The following is a 22,795-nucleotide window of genomic DNA, read 5'->3' on the forward strand; positions in this document are numbered from 1 at the left end:
CCCATTAATTGATTAGTGTGTAATTTGTCTAAGTGATCTATTAAGTAACTTATGAGGCAAAAGTGCAGAACATTTGATGTCTTCAGCTTCCTAAATGAAACGATCTGCTGTATATCTCTCTAAACTCTGTGCATTTGGGTTTCAGATCAGTGGAAAGAACGAAATTAATCATTGCACTGATGCACTGATGCCCGACTTCCACTGTTCACACGGTGGATCTTTTTTCAGTCTTTTGAAAAATGGACTAATCTGAGCTTTTAGGCAGGATTAAGTGTTATCTTTGCATGCAACTAATGTGAATGGAATTGATGTAGAGATTTCTTTAGGTCTAGATTGTACTACAGACAAGCAAGTTCACGCTACAGTGTCCAGACTGCCTCGTTCGAGGGCAGGGTAAAGATTTACCACAGCGATTATTTTTTTTTGGGAAAGTTATATAAATTGTTGGACACGTATCCTTCGAATTTGACAGTGGAAAGCGGCGCAAATAGATCTTTAACTCCGACTTGTAACTTCCACAAATACTAATTTCATTAGAGGATAAATGATCTCTAGCTTCAGCCCCAATAGTTACTTGGCGCGTCGTACTTTTAGTGCAAGTCAAACTCACTGAGACATACCCCTGACTGAGAGCTCTCCTATCCTTGGAAAATATGTGACTGACTCCGAGCCAGATCAGATTTGACGTGTACGATAAATGATATTCTGGGCAGCCGAGTGCGGCAAGCCACATAACTACCATATTTCTGATTTTACACAATGTTCTCTTCCCATCATATCACTGCCATCCAATCTACCTTGAAATGAACTGGGAGCTCATCTTGAAGACTGGGCCTGATCTGAATACAGCTTCACGGACTCTTCCGCTTCTGTAATTCCACTAATTCCACAGCTTTCACACAAACACACATTTTTATTAACATTTTCTTTACTTTCTCTCATTTTTTGACCTATTTGATTCACCACGCAGCAAATATAGGTCACATTTTTAAGAGATGAAACCCCCCCACCGAGGTTCAATCGTGTGTCAGATTGTTGTTGTCGTCGCTGGGATCGTTTTTGTGATGTCTCCAATCTAACACCTGGGTTTTTGTGCAGCCTATTGAACTTGTGGCATTGCTTTATTGTTTAGTGTAGGTGTTGCTGACTCAGTCTGCCTCTGACTGTGACTGTTTCGGGGCAAAGCTGTTGCTTTCGCTGGCAGTATAAAAATATGTATGGATAATCCTGGCAGCCTCTGTTCAATTGCTGGTCCCCGCAGCCATGTAGCTGTGCTGAGTGGGCCCTTTTCCTTTTTTGCTGCGATGCAGGTATTCGACGAGGTTGAAACATTGGCCTTAATGTGGTTTGAGCTGTACCCTTCGTCACACAAAACGAGGTTAGGTGCATTAGCTAAAAAGCCGGGGATTCAGCTGTGTGTTAGCGCTGCACGTGCATTTTGCTTGTCAAATCTTTTTTTTTTAATGCAGCAAGTTAAAAACAGACTCACTAGGGACACAGTTCGACCAATCAGGTGACGCTACCAGGAAAAAAAATGTTTAGTAAGAAAAAGGAAGCTCACAAACAAACCGAACGTGCAGCAGCAGCTGTGCCACCTCCAAACTAAAAAGATAAGATTATCAGGTGAGATGCATATAAGCCTCTTGTGTTTACCAGACAGACTCTCTGGTGTTCTGATCTTTGCTGATTGTGGTTTGCAGGGAGCCATGGAGCCAGGCTGAGCGAGGAGTTCATTACTTTCCTTACACCTTGGAGCTGATCTTGGAAAAGTGCCACGGCATCTGCAGAATTAAGTTTTCACTTGCTTCAGTTTTACTTGAAGGATAAAGCCTTCGTTTTTGCTACGTCTTTCTTATTGGCAGCAAGTCTTGAGAAGGCATGGCAACTGGCAATGTGTTAATATAGTTTCCTTTTTAATTTCCTTAAACAGCTGGCCTTGCAGTTTTTTTAGCCTGCTTAAACTGCAGCAAACAGAGGAGTTGTTGGACTATTTTCAGCAGTGCATTAATTCACATTGGGTGATATAATGAGTATCTCTGGCAGCACGACCATGTATAGGGGCCTGGAGTTAAACTTAACTGCAGTGTGTTGATGGGAATAAAGACACCTTTTTGTGATCTGAATCTTGTGGTTTTACCAAGCTTTAGATCCACATACAGTTTGTGATGTTAACATGATTTAAGCTTTGTGACATGGTTATCCTGTTGATAGCAGCCATCAGGAGATGAATACACAGTTTTCAGTGTATTTTTCTGTGTTTGTTGTAATGAGTTGTTATTTGACTGACTGTTTGAGGCAGTCTGGCCATTCTCCTCTGACCTCTGTAATCAAAAAGGGATCTGAGACATCCAGCACACTGGATATTTTCTCTTTGGTTGTCTAAGAAAACCCCTTTAGATCAGTAGTTTCTGAAACAACCATACCATCTTCAAAGTCTCCTAAATCACCTCTCTTCCACAATCTGATGCATGATTTGAACTTTATAGATTGTGTTGATCGTGCCTTAAACATGTTAATACCACGTGACTGGTCGATTAGATATTTATGTTAACAGGTGTACCTAATAAAATGCTCTGTGATAGTAAAACATCAGCAAATTGAGTCATTATGTAAAATAGCAATAACTCAGTATTAAAAAATGAAAGAACTTGACTTTTTAAACGTTTTATACAGATACGTTGTGTCATTATCATTACTGATGCACTTATGAATAAGCAGTGCTTTGATGCTGCACCAAGAGATGACTCATTTTAGCTGCAGATAAAAACAGGGAGTTCTCAAATTAAGTTTGAGCCTAAAAAAGCTCATAAAATATGTATGTGGGGTAATCAGGTTGTTAGCTTTTAACTGTTGCAAATCGACAACGCCTGCCTTGAGAAGGTTAATAAAAACAGAAATATATAGTACGACTGTAAAAATACAGCACTGCAAAATCAGCGCCGAGTAGCTGCAAAACATGTTATATACTGGTTTGGAGAGTGTTCAATAATCAGTGGATATGGAGGTAATGCATATCTAACAGAGAAAGAGAGAGTAAGAGTCGCAGGCAGAGCCTCGTCACCCTGATCTTTCTTATTCTGCCTTCTCTGTCAAACTCCTTCCTTTTCTGATGCTCTGCAAAAAGCCACACACCTGCAGGGGAGCACAGTAAGAACCATACAATGGGAACAATGGGCATTGGTTTGTGCAAAAGCTCATAAACAAACTATTAATTCTAGACTAAGGTTGTTGCAATACAAATGGTTAATGCAAATATATATTACTCCGGAAAAATTAAATAAGTACAACTCTAATATTCCAGACACTTGTAATAAATGTAATGAAGATGAAGGTAACTTTTGGCATTGTATTTGGGATTGCAGGAAGATTGGCTCCTTTTGGGTTGCAGTAACACAAACTATGAAACAAATATTATCCAAAGAGGTTGTTTGGATCCTGGTTTCCTTATTCTGGGATTGTACCCAGAAAACATGAGGTACACAAAAAGTGACAGAATGTTTATTGATATGGGTTTGTTACAAGCAAAAAGATTAATTGCACTAAAATGGAAAAAAACAAGGGAACCGAGTATCACACAGTGGATAAAACAAATGATGGTGGCTTTGCCATTGGAGCGGATAACATCTATACTGAAAAGGAATGTTAGCAATGGATGTTTTTGAGAAGGTGTGGAGACCATTTGTGAATTTTGTAGAGGGATTTGTATTATCTGAGGAGGACGAGGACTGAGGGCAATGACATTTGATTTGGGATAATGACAAATTTAGGCCTTTAACGGAGTGATAAATCTGACGACTTTTTTGTTTTCTTCTTGCTGTCTGAGAGGAGTGTATGTTCATGTAGTGTTTAGAATGTTGGACTGTTTGCAAGTCATTAAAATGTAAAAAATAATAAAGATATTGTTGGAAAAAAAACCCCCATACAATGAAAAATCCAGAGAAACACATATCGTGTGTAGCATTAAATTAAATTGGTTCAAACTGGAGTAAAGAAATCGGACAGAGAGTGATGGACATGGATACATTCTGTAAAATAAGACAGGGAATTAAAGCGACAACCAGTGACAGGATGAGGCTGCTGGAATGAGATGAATCGCTTGAAGAAGTAACTTCACTCATATTAACAGTAATCATCGTGGTGCCGGGCCTCGGAGAGTGGCAAAGCAGCGGCGGCAAACAGCATAGCAGATGTCAAACAGCTTTTCAATCACTTTCCCGGGCTTTTAAGCAGGCTCAAAACATATGGGTTGCATCCATTAGTGCAATAGGCTGCAGTCCTTTCACTGCACCCTTTTGCTCTGCTCTCTTGGCATTACGTGCCGCGACGCGCTGTCAAAGCAGACCTCTCAAATAACCTGGACGATGTCAGGCTTTCTGTGACTGAATGCAGCTTTAATGCGAGCTGTATCTACGGTACGACCACGGAGCCACAGTTTAACTTTCTATTATGTCAAACTGTGTAGTTGGGCCTGTGTGAATGTGCAAACTGTTGTGGCTACATCCCTCAGTGATTGCAGCGCATTTGCCTGTGGTTTCCTCCAGTTGGGGTTTGGTTACTGCTGGCTCACCACAGCGGCTCACTCTGCTTTACACATTTTCTCTCTGCCTCCCTGCCACTCTTTTCTCCACCAGAGCCATTGGAAAAGAAAAAAGGAAAAAAACCACCAGAAAAAGTCCTTTACTGAAGTGTGCAGGCTGTTTTCCTCAATGGCCTTTGAGTCGGTCAATGAACCACCTGTTTGGCTTCCCCCGATGTTTAGTCAGAACTCATTTGGAGCTGCACAGCACTTTGCTTCCCTGCGGTAATGACAGAACGCATTAGTTATTTCACTGCCCCGAACTGGACCACTGAGAAAGTAGTATTCAACACAAAAATCAGCAGAAGAAACCAGCACTCTCCCAGGAGACCTTAGAAACAACTCTGAGGTAAGAATGGTAACTTAATAAAAAAACAAAAACAATGGTTGCAACAGATTGTGACATTTTGTCTTTCTAGTCATATACAAAAAACTGATTACTTTGAGTCTCTAGTTTGAAGTTGAAGAAGAATAAGAATGGCCTGTACTTGTATAGGGCTTTACTTAGTCCCTATGGACCCCAAAGTGCTTTACACTACATCCAGTCATCCACCCATTCACACACACATTCACACACTGGTGATGGCAGCTACATTGTAGCCACAGCCACCCTGGGGCGCACTGACAGAGGCGAGGCTGCCGGACACTGGTGCCACCGGGCCCTCTGACCACCACCAGTAGGCAACAGGTGAAGTGTCTTGCCCAAGGACACAACGACCGAGACTGTCCAAGCCGGGGCTCGAACCGGCAACCTTCCGATTACAAGACGAACTGCCAACTCTTGAGTCGCGATCGCCACAAAAAGTGGTAAAGTGGAGCTTTAAAGATGAATCTTAATTACACTAATCAGGCATACCATTATAAGCACTGGGGCTGCATAGCATCAGACCAGTCAGAGTGCCCCATCCTGACCCCTGTCCACTGCCGAAAGTACCAATAATGGTCACGTGAGCATCAGAACTGGACTACGGAGCACTGGGAGAAGGTGGCCTTGTCCGATGAATCATGTTTTCTTTGATGACCTGGGAACACCTGACACCAGGATGCACTACGGCGAGCCAGTGGTGGCTAGGTGATACTTTGGGCAATATTCTGCAGAAAAGCCTTTGGTCTGGAAATCTATCTGGATGTTACTTTGATACGTACCACCTGCCTAAGCATTGTAACAGACCATGAAATAGTATTCCCTGATGGCTGCGGCCCCTTTTAGCAGGATAATGCATCCTACCACAAAGCAAAAAATGCTTCAGGAACGGCACCTTACAAGACTTAAGGCAGCGGTCTCCAACCTTTTTTGCGCCACGGACCGGTTTATGCCCGACAATATTTTCATTGACCAGCCTTTAAGGTGTCGTGGATAAATACAACAAAATAAAACTAGTACCGGTACCGAAAAAAAGAAGATTTATTCATAACACACGTGAAAAGACCCAGGAAAACAGAGTTAACGATAAAAACGATAACAAAATAACGCTAAAAACCCTGAAAACTATACATTTCACACCCGAGCCTCAACTCTTGCGGCCCGGTACCAAATGACTCACGGACCGGTACCGGTCCATGGCCCGGGAGTTGGGGACTGCTGACTTAAGGGATCCATTGCTAACATGGTGCCAGGCACCTCAGCACAGCTTCAGGGGTTTAGTGGAGTCCATGTCTCGATGGGTCAGGGATGTCTAGGCAGTAAAAGGGGGACCAAAACAGTATTTGGCAGGTGGTCAGAATACTGTGGAAACTGATGAAAACTAATTCAGCATGACTGCTCATAGGGTAGCTTTGCCAAAATGGAATTAAAATTATTGGGCTCGGGTGTTACGTACAGCTAAATCACTGCCATTATGGGGGGGGGGGGGGGGGGGGGGGGGGGGGGGCATTTTTGTTATTGTATTACCCAAAGCATGATAGGATGTAGTGAAAATAGACAAACAATAGGATTGACAAGATCCACAAATAATAATGTCATTCTAGTCCTCATGTATCTAAAACACCCAAATCTTACCTAACAGATATTTGCCCCATATAAACCTGAACCTGGTCGAAAGAGACCAGACATTTGACCTTATAAAAAGTGTCCTAGCACATTTTTCACCCAGCAGCACATCTCATTACTGTAGCTGTAACTTCAGCAATTGCAAATAAATTCTCCAATATGGCTTGTCTGGCTAAGAGATGGATAAATATGTCATGTGTCAGAAAAAGAACAAGAAAGAAAAAGAAAAATGAACAAATAACCATTTACCAAACCCCAGTGATACAGCTTTTCCCGCAACCAGCAGTCTTCAATGACTCATACTTCACACAAGGAGCCAAAACAAACTCAGGAACCCTGCCATTTTAAAAGTATCCCTTTCTCTGTAGGCTGATGGAGTGTCCACGCAGACGTCATTACAGCCACATTTTTCACTCCTCAACTCACAAAAGTCCACAATGGGCCCGCTAATGGCTTGCATCTTATTTACAGTGTTCGCTAAACCTCAGCTGAAAATTTTAAAGGCTCTCTGCTAATGTTAACACAAGTCTTGTGTGTGGATTCGGTGCAAGTCTCTTTCACTCTGTGGCTGTTGCCTTTTCTCTCACTCTCTCCCAATCTCTTTCCCCTTTAATGGTATCACTCACTATCTTCTAACTGGTAGTTTATCAGCAAAAGCTATGTCAAGGCAGCAGGCTGTTCACTGTGCTGTGGAAAGTTTGTGTGTTACTGGATGTACTGTATAAGAAGGAGGAGGAAGCAGTCAGCAGTAGCAAGTTGTTAAGAAACTCATTACCCTGCAGCACAATATTAGTAAAGAGCATCACGATAATACCTTTGCTGGCTTTGCTTGTTTGGCCAGGGTTTACTCTCATATGTTACACCTGTGAGGCGACTGTGTGTGTGTGTGTGCACATAATCTGTGGAGCTGCCTCCCATATCCTCAGCTTAATACTGTCCCCATTCACTGCTCAGCACTGATAGCATAGCTTAGCCTGCAGCCAAAGCAAGCTAGACATGGAGCGCCTGTGTATTGTGGGTATAAATGATAGGACTTCCATTAAGAGGATGGAACTCTTAGCAGAATAGCTTTATTGCACAGCTGGACATTGTCGATTTCTGATATGCCTTCATTTGCTGCCAACATTTTAAGCGGTTATGAATATTATTGTTGAAATAATATTTGTATTTTTACCTCCTTTTCCCTCCCCCCACCCTCTTCCTCCTGTCTTCTCCTCCCCGTTTCTCTCTCTATAAAGCAACAGCATTGCAGCATCTGCAGTGTGTGCCTTCAACTTGAGCGCCATCACCCAGGCCTTCAACGGGCCTTTCCGCACCCAGGAGAATCCTCGTTCCACTTGGCTCCCCACGCCCAACCCCATCCACAATTTCCAGGTTAGTTTAACCACACGCCTCCTCACTGAGAGCGCTGTTTAAAAGTTAAATCAGTCAGTTACCTTTTTAAACTGGGAAAGAGGAAACTGTAATTAGAGCTCCAGTTCACGGATACCAGTTTGCAGAAGTGCAATTCAATTCAATTCAATTTTATTTATATAGCGCCAAATCACAACAAAAGTCGCCTCAAGGCGCTTCATAGATACAGAGAAAAACCCAACAATCATATGACCCCCTATGAGCAGCACTTTGGCGACAGTGGGAAGGAAAAACTCCCTTTTAACAGGAAGAAACCTCCGGCAGAACCAGGCTCAGGGAGGGGCAGGGCCATCTGCTGTGATTGGTTGGGGTGAGAGAAGGAAGACAGGATAAAGACATGCTGTGGAAGAGAGACAGAGGTTAATAACAGATATGATTCAATGCAGAGAGGTCTGTTAATACTTAGTGAGTGAGAAAGGTGACTGGAAAGGAAAAACTCAATGCATCATGGGAATCCCCGGCAGCCTACGTCTATTGCAGCATAACTAAGGGAGGATTCAGGGTCACCTGGTCCAGCCCTAACACCAGACAGCTACCATTCAACCAGCATGGTTAGCATTGATTTAATTCAATTCAGTTTTAGTTATATAGCGCCAAATCACAACAACTGCTTTTACTGTAAGGTAAAACCATACAATAATATAGAGACACCCCCAACAATCAGATGCCTCCCTATGAACAAGCACCTGGCAACAGTGGGAAGAAAAAACTCCCTTTTAACAGGAAGAAACCTCTGACAGAACCAGGCTCAGGGAGGGGCGGCCATCTGCCGCGACTGGTTAGGGATGGAGTGCGGGAGACAGGACAAAGACACGCTGTGGACAAGAGCCTGAGATAAATAATAACTAATGAAAATAAAATGAGGTGAGTGTAGAAGAAACACTCAGAAACGCACATCATGGGAATCGCTCAGCAGCACATCTAAGGGAGGGTTCAGGGTCACCTGATCCAGCCCTAACTATATGCTTTATCAAAAGCAAAGTTTTAAACCTAATCTTGATAGTAGTACTTTTAAATACATAAGGAACCACAAGTAAACCTGCAATCTGAGAGCAAAGTGCTCTGTTGGGGTGATATGGTACTATGAGGTCTTTAAGATGAGATTATGCCTGATTATTAAAGACCTTGTATGAAAGAAGGATTTCTAAAGCTCAAGCCTCAAGTGGCCATTTGATGAAGTGCAGTTTTTGGCACTTCCAGTTCCTATTCTTAGCACTGATTAAGATAAAGAGTTACCCCGCTGTCCTTCCATCTTTTCCAATTTGTAATCTTGTGATTGCAAAATACTGTGAAAACAAAAAAGTTCAGTATCTTGCTTTTTCTTTCATTCATGCAACATTTCGACAAAAGCTTCGAAAACCCTAAAAGAACATTTGCCAATTTTCTCATTTGCTGCACTCTGCTGCATAAAGATGACTCAATTCATCTTAAATCAAAATGAAAGTCATCTTCAGTTGTTAGAAATACGCATCCTTTCCTTCAGTTATTGGCTTCAGGCTGTAACACTGGGACGTTTTTAGTCGGAAAAATGGATCCTTAATCTAGGATTTCACAGCATTTGGCGTGTAGAGCTCGCTGCTGGTGCTGCACAGCGTGGCTGCAGCCTCCAATTCTCCAAGTTAGCAGCTGAAGGCAAGAAGTGGATTTTAACCAATTAGATACTGTGATTACCACAAAAGCACATATTGATAATCACCCGTCGGTCCGTCATTGTCGTTCACCAAAAGAAATAGAATCAGCAAACAAATCAGCCTCATTTCAAATCCCAGAGAATGAGCAGAAGTTGCAATCCACAGCTAATCTCTGCAGCACAAACAAAGCTTTTCAGAACACTGCCATTTCATACTTTTTCTTCTCAAGTGCCTCGTTAAGCTGCTGCGCTGTTAGCGTGTTCACATAACATTCCATTCAAAAGTTGCAATTACTCAGACTTCATAGATTTATGAATTGAAACTGTCTCGCCAGACGAGGCGTATTGATTCGCTAGGTGTAAAGAAGAGTGTGTGGCATGCTCTTTGTTTGTTTTTTCTTGCTTTTGTCCATGCCTCTCTCCCTGCCTTTTAGATTTTCTTATATGCATTTTGCATTTCACATCTTACTTTATACCCTTTTGTCCAAATTGCAACATTGCCTTTCTTTTGCAGTGCGGTACTATAGATGACAAGGGTCTGAATCAGGGCTTGACAGAGCGCAGTCTGCAGGACGCCCAGCGGCTTTACCTCATGAACGATGTTGTCCAGCCGGAGTCTGTTGATCCACTGGTCATGCAGGATGACGTTCGCTTCTCAAACCTAGTCGTGGACATTGTTCAGGGCATGGACACCCTCTTCCATGTTATGTACATCAGCACAGGTTAGTAGTGAAAGAGGAAAACCAAAACTTTAAGATTGAGGAGGTAGGTTCCTTGCTTTATTTTGTCTGTCTCTTTTAGAGTACGGCACCATCCTGAAAGCACTGGCTACCCCCAACAAGAACCTGCAAGGCTGTTACCTGGAGGAGATGGAGCTCTTCCCATCAGGTGTTCGAGAACCAATCCTGAGCCTGCAGATCCTGCATAGTGACAGGTCACTCTTTGTTGGGCTCAACAACAGAGTCCTGAAGATCCCGCTGGAGAGATGCTCCACCTACAAAACGGAGACGTAAGTACAGCATGCTTGTAAAAGCTCACTCATCCAGGATGGCTTTGTTTTAAACGACAGCATGTGTAAAGAATCTTGCGCCGCTGACGTCAGTGGGGTGAGGGGATTTTGGAAGTCGATTTGCAGATGACTTCAGAGGAATTTGGCTGAGTCTGTTCTCTGCAGCACAAAACAAGTCAATCTGAATTAAAACGTTACAGCTCTGCATGCTTTTGTAACTGTAACATTGTAGCAGTAAAAAAAAGGTGTTGCTTTGTCACATAGTTTGGCATTTCCTTCATTAGAACATCAAAAATAAACACAAAGTTCTTTTTTTTTAATCTATGAATGGGCTGCAGAGAGAGACTCAGCCCATTTTTAGATAAAATACCACACTGTGTGCTCCTTTTTGATGTTTTGATCTCACGAGCCTTGATGTGACAACTGTGTTTATATCAGGGGTGTCCAACTCCACTCCTCGAGAGCTACCGTCCTGCAGCTTTTAGACGAATCCTTGTTCCAACCTACCTGAAATGAATGGCCAAACTTCCCAGCAGACTGGCCAGTCCCAGCAGAAACATCAGGGACTGTGACCTGGACGAGATGGAGCCATTCACTTCCATTTTTTTTTTGTTGTTTTCTATTTTGTTTTGTTTTTTTCTTTTAATTTGTAGTGTACTCGTTGTCATTACAAGAAGTCATCACACAAGTTCTGTTTTGGTCTGTCACAAGATGTGTCTGCATCTGTTAAACTGGTAGCTGATAAGTAGAAGCTTATTGATTGCAAAGAAAACTAAAATACATTTACAAGACTTCACATCTGAGGCTCAAAGTGGCAGGTATGGTTATCTGAGTGATTCTTTATGAAGATATGGTGGGTCATCGAGTTATGTTTTTGACGAATTTGATGTAAGGTTGTATTTTTTCTACAATTTCAATATTTTTTTCACTTCTTTAGAATGTTGAAAATACTATTAAAGGAAAGCAAAAGGAAAGCAAAACGTATTGCTGAAGAGGTAAATCCAACCATTTGGTTCAGCTATGTTGGAGTAGGGATGCATCTAAAAGCTGCAGGACAGTAGCTCTCAAGGACTGGAGTTGGACACCCCTAGTGTCAGATCTTCAAAGATTTTTTCCTCGTTCAACCACTGGACTGCTGCTCAGGATTACTCTGCTCAGTGCTGCCACCTGTGGCTGAAGGTCATATTACATTCTAAGCTTTCTTAATTATTATCATAGCATCAAGTTACACCTTTGATAAGTAGATACTTTGAAGATACTCTCATTTGGGGCTGCCAACAAGGGTTGCTGTTAAATTGATTACAACATTCTGGCATCGGAACATCTCAGATTCAGTCCTTAAAAGCGTTCCTCTTCTCATTGTTTTACATTTATGTTTTTTTGCTCTGTTTTCTAAAAATAATGCAAATAACAAGCTAAAAGATAGCACACCTTATTTTTCTTAAAGCTGTTATGCCTTATACATCGGGTATACATTTAATTGCTAATTTTAAGCGTTTTGGCAGTGGATTCATTTTAACTTGCTTGGTCCCCTATTGAAGACAATTATCTGTCCTCAGCTAGGATTAATGTCTGGAAGGCCTTGCCTATAATCATTAAAGTCCTTATGGAACCAGACGAATGAATGGGGTGGTATCTGCTAGCTGGAGGAAATTAATTTGTTGTGGTTTTTCTTCTTCTTCTGTTTTTTTGCAGTAAGGAAGTTGTGCATAATACAGAGACAGCACTGTTCTGCCTTTTGTTTGTGTCTGAATCAGAGGATAAATAAAAAGTTATGTGTGAAGCGACCTCATACGCTGCCAGAGAGGTTTTTCTACAGGCATGCCTTTGCGTGACAGAGGTACAAAGACTCAGAGAGAGAGGGAGGGGGGCTTTCCTCTCCCATCTCCAGCTCCAGTGTTATTCATGTGAAAGTCTCCGTGGTGGGTGAGGGGAGCTGTTTGTCGAGGCTTCTGCATCTGATCATCGCCACCTCCGTCCTTCAAAGTCAATTTCATTTTAGAATACAAATAGCTCGATGCTTTTTTTCCTGCTGTGTGTGTGTGTGTGTGTGTGTGTATATATGTGTGTGTGGCAGCCTCCACAGTGTGATATATGCGTGGGTTGGTGGTGGACACTTTCTAATATGCATGCTGCATGATGAGTCAGCTCATTGTTTCTACTAAAAATCCAAACTCCTAGACACACCGGAGCAGACGCTCACACACACCAGGAAAAGGTGACCATTGTGTTTAATAAGACGTGGGTGGGTGAGATTTGCAAGATGAGAATCAGGCACAAAAGGGGAACAGGAAGAAAGAGATCGAAAAGGCGAGTAAAATAACCTATTTAAGACACACAAAGGTGAAACGATAAGAAGAGTGGGCTCCAAGGGCATAAGAGGAAGGGGGAAGGCAGGGAGGTTGGGAAGAGGGCCGCATTTAATCTAGTTTGTGATATTCTGCTCACCCCTGCACTTCATACGTACTATCTTTCACATTGCTCTGCAGCCAAAGGCAAAACGAGCTGGAGAATACAACAGTTTTGAACCTGTCGGTGTGGGTGACACCTGAGCTCATTTAATTGGACTTAAGTGACCAGAAAAAAATCAGATGTGTGATATTGAGTTAGGAGATTGTGGGGGGAAAGAGAAATGGCCAGGTAGTGAGAATTCATGCATGTGAATAGGCCTGCAGCTTATATTTTCATTAAGTGCTGATCTGATCCGATTACTCAGATATGCCAATTAAACTTTCCAGAGCCAAAGTTGGGTTTTCACATCTTTTATTTTCTTTCTTTTTTTAGTCTCATGCTCAAATCAGAAGTTGTTCACCAAAGAAACGCTGTTTTCCTTTACTCATACTGCACACGGAGGCTTAAACAGGTTTTCGGTTGTGTTACACAAGCGTATTGTCAACCTATTCTCAAATGTATTGTTCAGAGTAAATACACTGTGCAAAAAAAGGAATGGCCTGTGAAACTGCCAGTGGCACTGCTTAATCAGCAAGACTAGTGCTTGTTGCTGAATTGAAGCATTTAAAGCTGAACCAGATAAAATTCACAGCACATCATATCGCTCAAATATACTCTGGAGAGCTTAACTGGACAGGTTACAGAGCTGGGAAGCTGCTCTAACGTATGGAAAATGCAAAGCTGAAATAGTTGCTGACACATAGCTGACAGTCACACTTTGTGTATAAAGTTCTCATCTGTTATCATCAATTGAGAACATGTATCATATATAGAACTTATAAGAAATGACATTGTGCCGTTATGGGTGCATGTCTGATGCAGGGGCGTTAACACCTTTCTTATATCACCACTCTGAAGACCGATGAGCGTTGTCAACAGGTTTACTGACATTCAAAAGGGTAAAACTAAAAACATACATATGTGCAGCATAATATACATTTATATACCACAATGCTACTACATAGCATATGTCTAATTATGTAAACTTTTTTAAACTACTACTGATGCTATCCCAGACGACCTCCAAAATCGCGGGTAGCTAGCTTAACAAAAGGACTAGCTTTACAGCCAAATACTGCATTAGCGGGCAACATATTGTACAAAAAAAACAAAGTTGCAATTTATACTTTAAGTACATACCGGCGATACAACCATAAACCGAAGATGAGAACAGTATTTTTTCCAACAGGACACCATAAACTGTGTGCCGATATGTTTCTCTTCTTTTTGCCTTTCTTGCGCCGACTTCCTGTTCAATAAAGTTGTTTCAAAATAAAGCCGTTTCTAAAGCGCATTACTTGGAGTAACCACAGAGGGCGCTGTAAACACATAATAAATAACAACTGACTGAGAATAATATTTTAGTGATACAACATTTTACAACTTTTAGTGATAACAGAACAGACATAAATTTTAAAAAACACACATTTCAGTGTGTACTACCTCTTTAATTGTCCACAGTTGTGTACAAAACGGACTGAATCAGAGGTCAGGCCTGTTTGTTCTTTCACTATGTCTTCCTGAGTATCTCTCTGGGTACACACTGTTAGCACTGCGTGAAAAAGGTCCACCTGCCCTTTTGCTCTTTCCTCCTCTGAGTTAGCGCCCAATCATTGTACTGTTGTCTGAATGAGTGGAGTGAATTTCCCTCCTATTCCCATGCAGCCATATATTCATTCACACCCCGGTAACAACTGAATAATCTGATATGGTTATATCAGCGAACAGCGGCCCATTAGCAGGCACACTATTATAACACATAAACAAACACTGAAGCAGGTGTGACATGATAATTATTATTATCAGCTTTGTTAGAAACCAGGTAACTGTTTAATGGACAGACTGAATAGCTGTGATGCCGAGATCCTTCATTTAAGGTTAGTTTTATCATTTCTGTAGCCACGTGGGTCCCACGGGCTCTAAGTGATGCAAAGTTTGCTATCAGAGGGGGAATGCAAAGGTCTGTAGGGATGTCTGTGTGTCCTCCAGTGTGTTTGGAGTGCCTCTATAGAGTGACGCAGAATTCTGGACACAGAATTTGAACAGAGTTTGAGAAACTCTCCATCACTACCCACATGTAAAATTAACCTTAAAGTGGTTTTTGAGTACAGTGGTACAGCGGTTAGCCCTGTTGCCTCATGGCAAGAAGGTCCTGGGCTTCCTGTGTAGAGTTTGCATCTTCTTTTTCTGTGTTTGTAGGAGTCCTCTCCACATAATCCTGATCTCGCAGTCCAAGGACATGCGGTTAGTGGGGTTAGCTTAATTGGTGATCGTGTTAGCACTGTGACCTCTCGCCCCATATCAATCGGGATAGGCTCCAACCCCATGTGACCATTTGTTGGATAACCAGAAGAAAGTGGATGGATAGAGTTTTCACCCTAGTATTTTGGGAATGTAAAACATATGTATCTCCAAAAGTTGATTCTGTTCATCTGGACGTAGCGTTTTGTGGGAGAAACGAAATGAGAAGTCACTCATTCTTCAGTCTCATAAAACATATGTAATTTCACACCAAGGGGGAAGTCATTCTGCTGCTAAACTGAATAAAATGCCTCACTTAAAGTACTCACTGATTTATCTACATCACACTTTAACACTTAATGCCGACCTAGCAGCTAGTTTGATACAGGAAGGTGGAGGTGCCCCTCTATATTTATGTGCCACAAGCAATGTTGTCATTGTTGGCTACAAGAGTGAGTACAGTAGTTCTCATGTACTCGTGGCATCTGGGGAAGTAAACATGTAGTGGATTAGTTTTATTTATTTATTAATGCAAATCATCAAAACAGGAATCCTCTGTGTTAGTACATTACACCGCTAGTGAGGCTAATGTTTGTTAGCTTTGGCTCTAAGCCCATTTTAATGGCATCTCCTCAGCTTATACCAGATGACTCCATAAGCTTCATGAAATTCAGGTGGGAGTTTTTTGAGCAATCTTTCTGAAAGAAAGACAAACGGTGCTGAATATATCATAGAATATGCAATTAAATTAAATTTTTTAGAGAAGGTAATTATTTTGCATTAAAGCAATATGTTCCATCAGCACCTGCTGACTGCAGGTGTCTCCGCTTGTCCTGGGTACACTGGGTGAAAACAGAGGTTTTATTAATAATAATGGATTGGATTTATATAACGCTTTTCAAGGCACCCAAAGCGCTTTACAATGCCACTATTCACTCACTCTCACATTGGTGGAAGCAAGCTACAGTTGTAGCCACAGCTTGTCCTGGGGCAGACCGACAAAAGCGAGGTTGCCATCGGCCCCTCTGGCCAACACCAGTAGGGTAAAGTGTCTTGCCCATGGACACAACAGCCATGTCAGAGAGCCCAGGGATTGAACCGGCGACCTTCCGGTTACAAATGTGCTTCCCAACCCCTTGAACCACGGTTGCCATGGCTCATTAGCCTTTAGCCGTTAGCGGGCTGCACCTATAGTCCATAACCAAAGCCTCATTTTCTTTGGGTCAGTAAAGCAAGGCCCTGTTTTATCCAGAAAGGTCCTTAAAGAGACACAAGTTAAACTGAAGATGGTTCAGGCGGTTCTACATACTTACTTTTAAAGATCAAAGCATGCATAATAACATATATTCAAAGACAATAAACCTCACAGCAGCAACAAGCTAACACTGAGTTGATTTGAACTGTTGCCATTCAGAATCTCAATTACATAAAGTGCCTTTACTGTTCAGTTTTTCATTGCCATTGATCCACATTAGCGACGACGTCGAGGCTGAAAACCCTGAGAGCAGAACAACGTTTGCATCGTCGTCTTTAAGTCGAGTGCTTTTTATGCTGCTAAACCTTTTCAAGCGCTGTTGATTTGTATCCTTTTAGTGATGGTTTGCAGATAAACGTTACAGCTTGTCTTGCCGTTTTTCGTGTGTGTGTCTGCATGCCCGTGTGTGTTTGTCCTTCTATTTGTGGTAATTATATTTGACCTGGCCAATTGGTACCTCTGGCTAACAGTACCACTCTGTCCTCCACACAGCCCTCTATCTCCCTATCTCACTCTGTTAGTGGAGTGATTTATTTTGGCCGCAGCAGCGTGCAGGCTTAGCTACAGCGTTGTATCCATCAGGTCTTTTTCCCCCCCGCCTCTCGCTGCTTACACTGAATAAAGCAAGTTAGTCCACACTGCCAATTAGATGAAACTACAAGTTTCACAGTAGCCAACTTAAAAGTAAATGCACTTTTCCTTTACTGGACTGGTTAACTCATTTGTCAAAACTGGAGGTGTCAGACAGGGAGAAGTGGTTGTACACGGGGGTTTCAAGTTAGATGATTTTATTATTTTTTTTCTTTGACTGCTTTCACAGCTGGTGTTGAGGAGAACGAGGGCAGAGCACGAGAAAAGGAGAACGTAAGACTTCTGAAACAAAAATAACTATGAGAAGGAGGAAATGCTAAATAAATGATGAGGATAATGTCGAGGAGGATGAAACGGAACAAATCCGGCTGTTCTGTAGCAGCTGCATTCTTGCTCACACGTGTGCTTACATTACGTTTTATTACAAGAGGTACAGTTGTATCTGCCTGAAGGGCTCAGGCTCAATTTGCTGTTTAAGATTTTGTGGTTATGTTTGTGTTATTAATAGTGACACAGCAGCGTTCGTGGGGGAAGGACGCGAAGCCTGCCTGCAGCAGGAGTGTAAAACAAGGACGGGAAACCACTAAGTGGCAATTGAGGAAAACCACTGACCATTAGCATCTCCGATTGCGCCTGTGTGTGTGGCTGCTTGTTAAAACCAATGCGTCGTCGAGCCACTGTCGTTCTACTGGAGCTGTAGACTTCCTGTCTGTGTCAGTGTTGGGGGAGCTTACAGCCCGGTCACCGAGCAAACTCAATTTACCGTCGGCTGCGACTGCCAGTCTGTCAGCAGGCCTCTAGAGCTCACTGCCGCTAAGCCTGTATGACCTGTCAGAGGAACACTTCACCAGCCAAGGACTCAGGCAGATGGAGGGAGAAGGTGTTCACACAGTGGATATATTTATTACTGCTCCAGAACGCTGTTCCTTTATTACAGCTTTTGTTCTGGCTTCACTTACACTTCAGTGTAATCATTTTTTTCTCTCTCTCTCTGCTTCATTCTCGCTCTGTCAGTTTCTGTCTAGATTGCTTTCTCAACATCCACTTTCTTCCAGCCTTGATTTAGGCTGACACAATGTCTTAACCTCCAGCATGTTTTTAAGCCCCCCACCCCAGCCCCACCGATGACTTGTAGTTATTATAAATTAAAGGACATTAATTAATTCAATTCAATTCAATTTTATTTATATAGCGCCAAATCACAACAAAAGTCGCCTCAAGGCGCTTCATAGATACAGAGAAAAACCCAACAATCATATGACCCCCTATGAGCAAGCACTTTGGCGACAGTGGGAAGGAAAAACTCCCTTTTAACAGGAAGAAACCTCCAGCAGAACCAGGCTCAGGGAGGGGCGGGGCCATCTGCTGTGATTGGTTGGGGTGAGAGAAGGAAGACAGGATAAAAGACATGCTGTGGAAGAGAGACAGAGGTTAATAACAGATATGATTCAATGCAGAGAAGTCCACTTTATAAACAATTTAGGCTATATCAAAGTGGGGCTAATCAATTCTTATTCTTAATTCAGAAAAGGGTCTTTCTAATTTCTGCCGCAAATGTTGCAAAATCCCTAAATTTCTCTCTAACGAATGCAGTAAACTCTGTGTAGGTGTATGTTGTTCGCTTGTCTCGTTCATTTGATCTACATCAGATGCGCTGGGAACCCGAGCATGTGCAGTTCCGAGTTTGCTGTCATTTTACTGAGTGATGGTTTCATTATGGAGTCTCCTACATGTTGGAGACTGTCACTCTTGTTGCCAGGCATCATCATCATCATCAAAGACACGTGTACTGTATGTATGATGTCAGTTAAAGTGGTATTTGCTCATCTCCCATCACATTCTTGCTGAGAGTTGGTCCCTGTGAATGTCAGCGCTTTTACTCAAAGCTCTGCTCATAGATAACGTTCTTGTGTATTTCCTAGTACCTTTATTAACTTGCCTCAAATTTGAGATTAGTTGTTATTTGCCTACCGTATTTCCCGGACTACAAAGCGCACCCAAATATTAGCTGCACAAGCTAAAATCAGGGAAAAATCCTGTTTTGTACTTACATTAGCTGCACCTGACTAAAAGCCGCAGGTGTTTCAATGTTGACTTATCATATGTAAGAGAATATGCACAATATGAATATGTCAGGAAAGAGATGGCTGTTTGGAGACACACCCCTTTTATTAATATTTTGAAAAACAAGTTATGGGTACATATTTGCATAACTTTTTAGGTATATGTACAAGTAGCAGTAATTACATGTACTGTGCTTCATAAATGAGTAACAAATGTAGTACATAACAATAACCTACAGCACACCAGAAAAACAGATTTCAGAATCCACCGGTGGAGTTGAGCCTAACTTGCTTTTCGCAAATTTATCGCCGCTCGTCATCCACGCCTCCCGCTGAACGCGTAGCGCTACTTTGAAGTTTGTTTTTCGCGCTACTTCGTACGGCACTACGTTGCCTGGCGGACGGACATGTGACCAACATACCACTCTTGAACCCCGATCCTTCCGCCAGGCAACGTAGTGCCGTACAACAGCGGAACAAACAAAACAAATCCTCTTACGATATCACAAAAATCATGGACAATCCATAGAAAAGCCGCACCTGACTAAAAGCCGCAGGGTTCAAAGCTTGTGCAAAAAGTAGCGGCTTATAGCCCGACAATTACGGTACTTTAGTTTGCTGGCAGTGTTTGTTTTTTTTCGTGTCATTGCTACAAGCCACTTAATTTCATTGGCATTGCATGTTCTCTGGTCACTCGGTAGCTTCTTCCTCTGTTTCTTTATTTTGGTTGTTTGTTCTTGCTTGACTTGTGACCTCGCGTGTCATGTTACATCACCAGTGAGTAACAGTCAGCAAAGTAAAGGAATAAACCAGCACCGACTGGGACTGCTGATGCACACATGAGTGTGACAGTGGGAACTGCCTGGGACTGGTACTGGTCCATGAGACGTTTGGTACCAGGCCGTGAGAGTTGAGGCTCAGTGTGAAATTGATGGTTTTCAGGGTTTTTATCGTTAGCTTGGTTTCCCCGGGTCTTTTCCTGTGTTGTAGTTGTGTGTCTTATTTTGAAAGAAATATTTACGCGTTACCATAGCGACCAGAGAGCATTAAGGGGCAAAGAGGAGGATGTTACTCTCAGTGTCGTTGGCACATTTCAGGAGGACGCTGCTGATAAAGTTACACAATTACACTGAATTTGCGTTTATTATTATATTTATAAAATACCACAGTTTTTGTCTCGGCCGTGTCATTTTATTCTCTTGTATTTATCTGCAACACCTTAAAGGGCGGTCAGTGAAAATATCATCTGACATTAAACTGGTCCGTAGCACAAAAAAGGTTGGGGAGTGCTGGGTTAGAACATTCTGTAATGGAAGCTTTGGTTCCTGGATTGTGTACGCGCATCCTCTATCAAGGTTTTCTTCTCTGTGTCCAAAGAACATTTTAAGAACAGCTCCAAGAGTCCTAGGTAGAGGTTGCCTGTCTGCATTGTGATGGATGTTTGACCTGCCAAGTATAAAATTGGATTGGATAGGCCAGTATAGATGGGCTGGATTATAGATTTAAAACTCCATCAAAAAGGCTGACGGGGTTGATAAAATGTTGTCAAACAAACAAGAGCTTTCGCCTCTTGGTTATTTTTGTCCATATTCATATTGTGTCGTCTTTGTGTCTCATATCTTCTCCTCTCCACTCTTTCAGCCGTTTTAATATCATTTCTTATCCTGGATCTCTCCTTGTCGTGTAGCCTGTCTCTGCCGCCCCATTGTTTCTCTGTGATGATGCAGCTACTTTTTATCCACCGGGGCCAAAAAAATGTACATAGAGGGCAGCGAGGTTTTTCTTTTCTTGGCAGACAGCCATCTCACTTTTGTTTTCTTGAGTTTTTTTGGACACGGCACCATCAGTCTTCAGCCTGGCTCCAACTGGGCCTAATTGGATGTATTAGCGCTGAGTGCTAGCAGGAGTTCTCTCTGTTTCCGATTCATCATGAGCAGACTTCTTAAATAGCCAGCTCAGCCCAGCACAGCAGGCGGGGGTAAGAAACCCTGGGGACAGGCTCGCTCCCCCTGGAGAGGGGATGAAGAGTGCCTTGACAGCAGTGGTCTCCTAAGAGTGGATGTTTAAAAAAGAAAATGGCATAGCTCATATGGAGAGACGGAGAGGCTGCCGTATGCCAACATATGTCTAAATGAGTCAGGCCCTCCAGACAGCCTTTGCTAACGTTTTCTCCGAGTGTCAGCGTGACATCTAATAATGGCTGAATGCAATCCATAATTTATCAGTTCTGGTGATCATATTTGCAATTATACTCTGACAGCCTGCTATTAAAGGCGAGGTGCACTATTGTTTTTACGTCTGGTGGTTAAAGGTCCAATAATAAAAGGAGACACTGGTTTTTACTGCATTCACAAACGATTTAAAATGCCAATTACACCCCGACAGAATGCAGGAGATTTATCTTCTGATGCCAGTCGTCCGGACTTATTGTTATATGCGCTGCTGAGTTTTGCTGCTCGGTATGTTTAAAATTTAACAGGCCGTGTTCCATAGCTTCTCTGTTTTGATATAGTGTGCCACTGGGCATGCGTGCTGCTGAATTAAATATCAGCCGGTACCCTGCAGACTTCTCAAACGATTCACTCACACATACAGCACAAAGACACGATGATGAAGTGCTCACGAGTAAGCACGCTTGCTTATGTGCACACTTACACAAATTAAGATACGCACACACTTTGTGGCATTTTCAGAGGCCTCACACTTCTCCGTATCTGCAGGATCAGCCTCCTGTTCTGGCTGACATTCCTTTGCACCTGCTTGAGGAATTAGCTTTTCTGCTCCCATCATGCAGCCCTCGCTCCATCCACACTGCCTCTAATTAACTTTTACAGTGATGCTGTTTTTAAAAAATAGTGAGCCGTCAATGCAGAATAGCACTGCGAGCTTTTGGCTGGTGTGTTATGCAGCTGTAGAAAAGGTCAGAGAGGGAGCTAAATGGTCTGGCACACTGTCTTTTTCTCCCTTGACTAGTATTAAAACTGGGATGTGGTGGAAGGAAAGGATGGGACACAAGAGTTTTAGCCATCCTATTAACAGTGTTGGGGAGTAACGGAATACATGTACCGCCGTTACGTATTTAAAATACAAAATATGAGTAACTGTATTCTGTTACAGTTACCGTTTAAAAAGGTGGTATTTAGAATACAGTTACTTTGTTGAAATAAATGGATTACACGGCGGTACTTCCCTGTTTCATATTGTGGCGGGTCAGGACTGTTTGGGTTGTGTTTGACAGCTACGTTCTGTTGTTCCAGGTGGCAGCATTACGGTTGCCATGGTTACAGGGTGACGCTCTCTCTCTGCGTGTTTCCTGGGTGAGAGAGCGCCTGATGTTGTTGTGCTAAGCTAATAGGCAGAATGCTACAGGTATAGCTCTAAAGAATGTAGCATCATGGGCAGTGTAGTCCGTGCTGCAGGGAGAATGGACTGCCATACACGTTATGTGTCTGTGAGCGAGGGAGGGAGAAAAAGGAAAAGTACGAGCTGTCATCGAGCAGAAACGGGAGCTGGAAGCATGTAAATATAATAATAACCACTGCAGCCAAGAAGAGTGCCTGACGAGCCCAGTTGTAA

The 22,795-nt window shown here is 42.5% G+C and overlaps 1 protein-coding gene across 4 annotated transcripts in view; it reads left to right on the top strand.

The window, feature by feature from the left end:
- sema5ba (sema domain, seven thrombospondin repeats (type 1 and type 1-like), transmembrane domain (TM) and short cytoplasmic domain, (semaphorin) 5Ba) overlaps window positions 1-22,795 on the top strand; it is a 222,775-nt gene that overhangs the window by 160,439 nt on the left and 39,541 nt on the right. For all 4 annotated transcript variants that reach the window (XR_015716616.1, XM_087830194.1, XM_087830197.1 and 1 more), the window contains 3 exons: window positions 7,805-7,940; window positions 10,124-10,331; window positions 10,411-10,618. Coding sequence is in view for 3 of the 4 variants with exons in the window: in XM_087830194.1 (XP_087686320.1) it covers window positions 7,805-7,940; window positions 10,124-10,331; window positions 10,411-10,618 (552 nt within the window). In the remaining variant the exon portion in view is untranslated. The remainder of the gene's footprint in view (window positions 1-7,804; window positions 7,941-10,123; window positions 10,332-10,410; window positions 10,619-22,795) is intronic.

The sequence above is a fragment of the Neolamprologus brichardi genome, chromosome 16, assembly GCF_056152115.1.
Source record: "Neolamprologus brichardi isolate AB-2024 chromosome 16, ASM5615211v1, whole genome shotgun sequence".
In the NCBI taxonomy this organism is placed as follows: Eukaryota; Metazoa; Chordata; class Actinopteri; order Cichliformes; family Cichlidae; genus Neolamprologus; species Neolamprologus brichardi.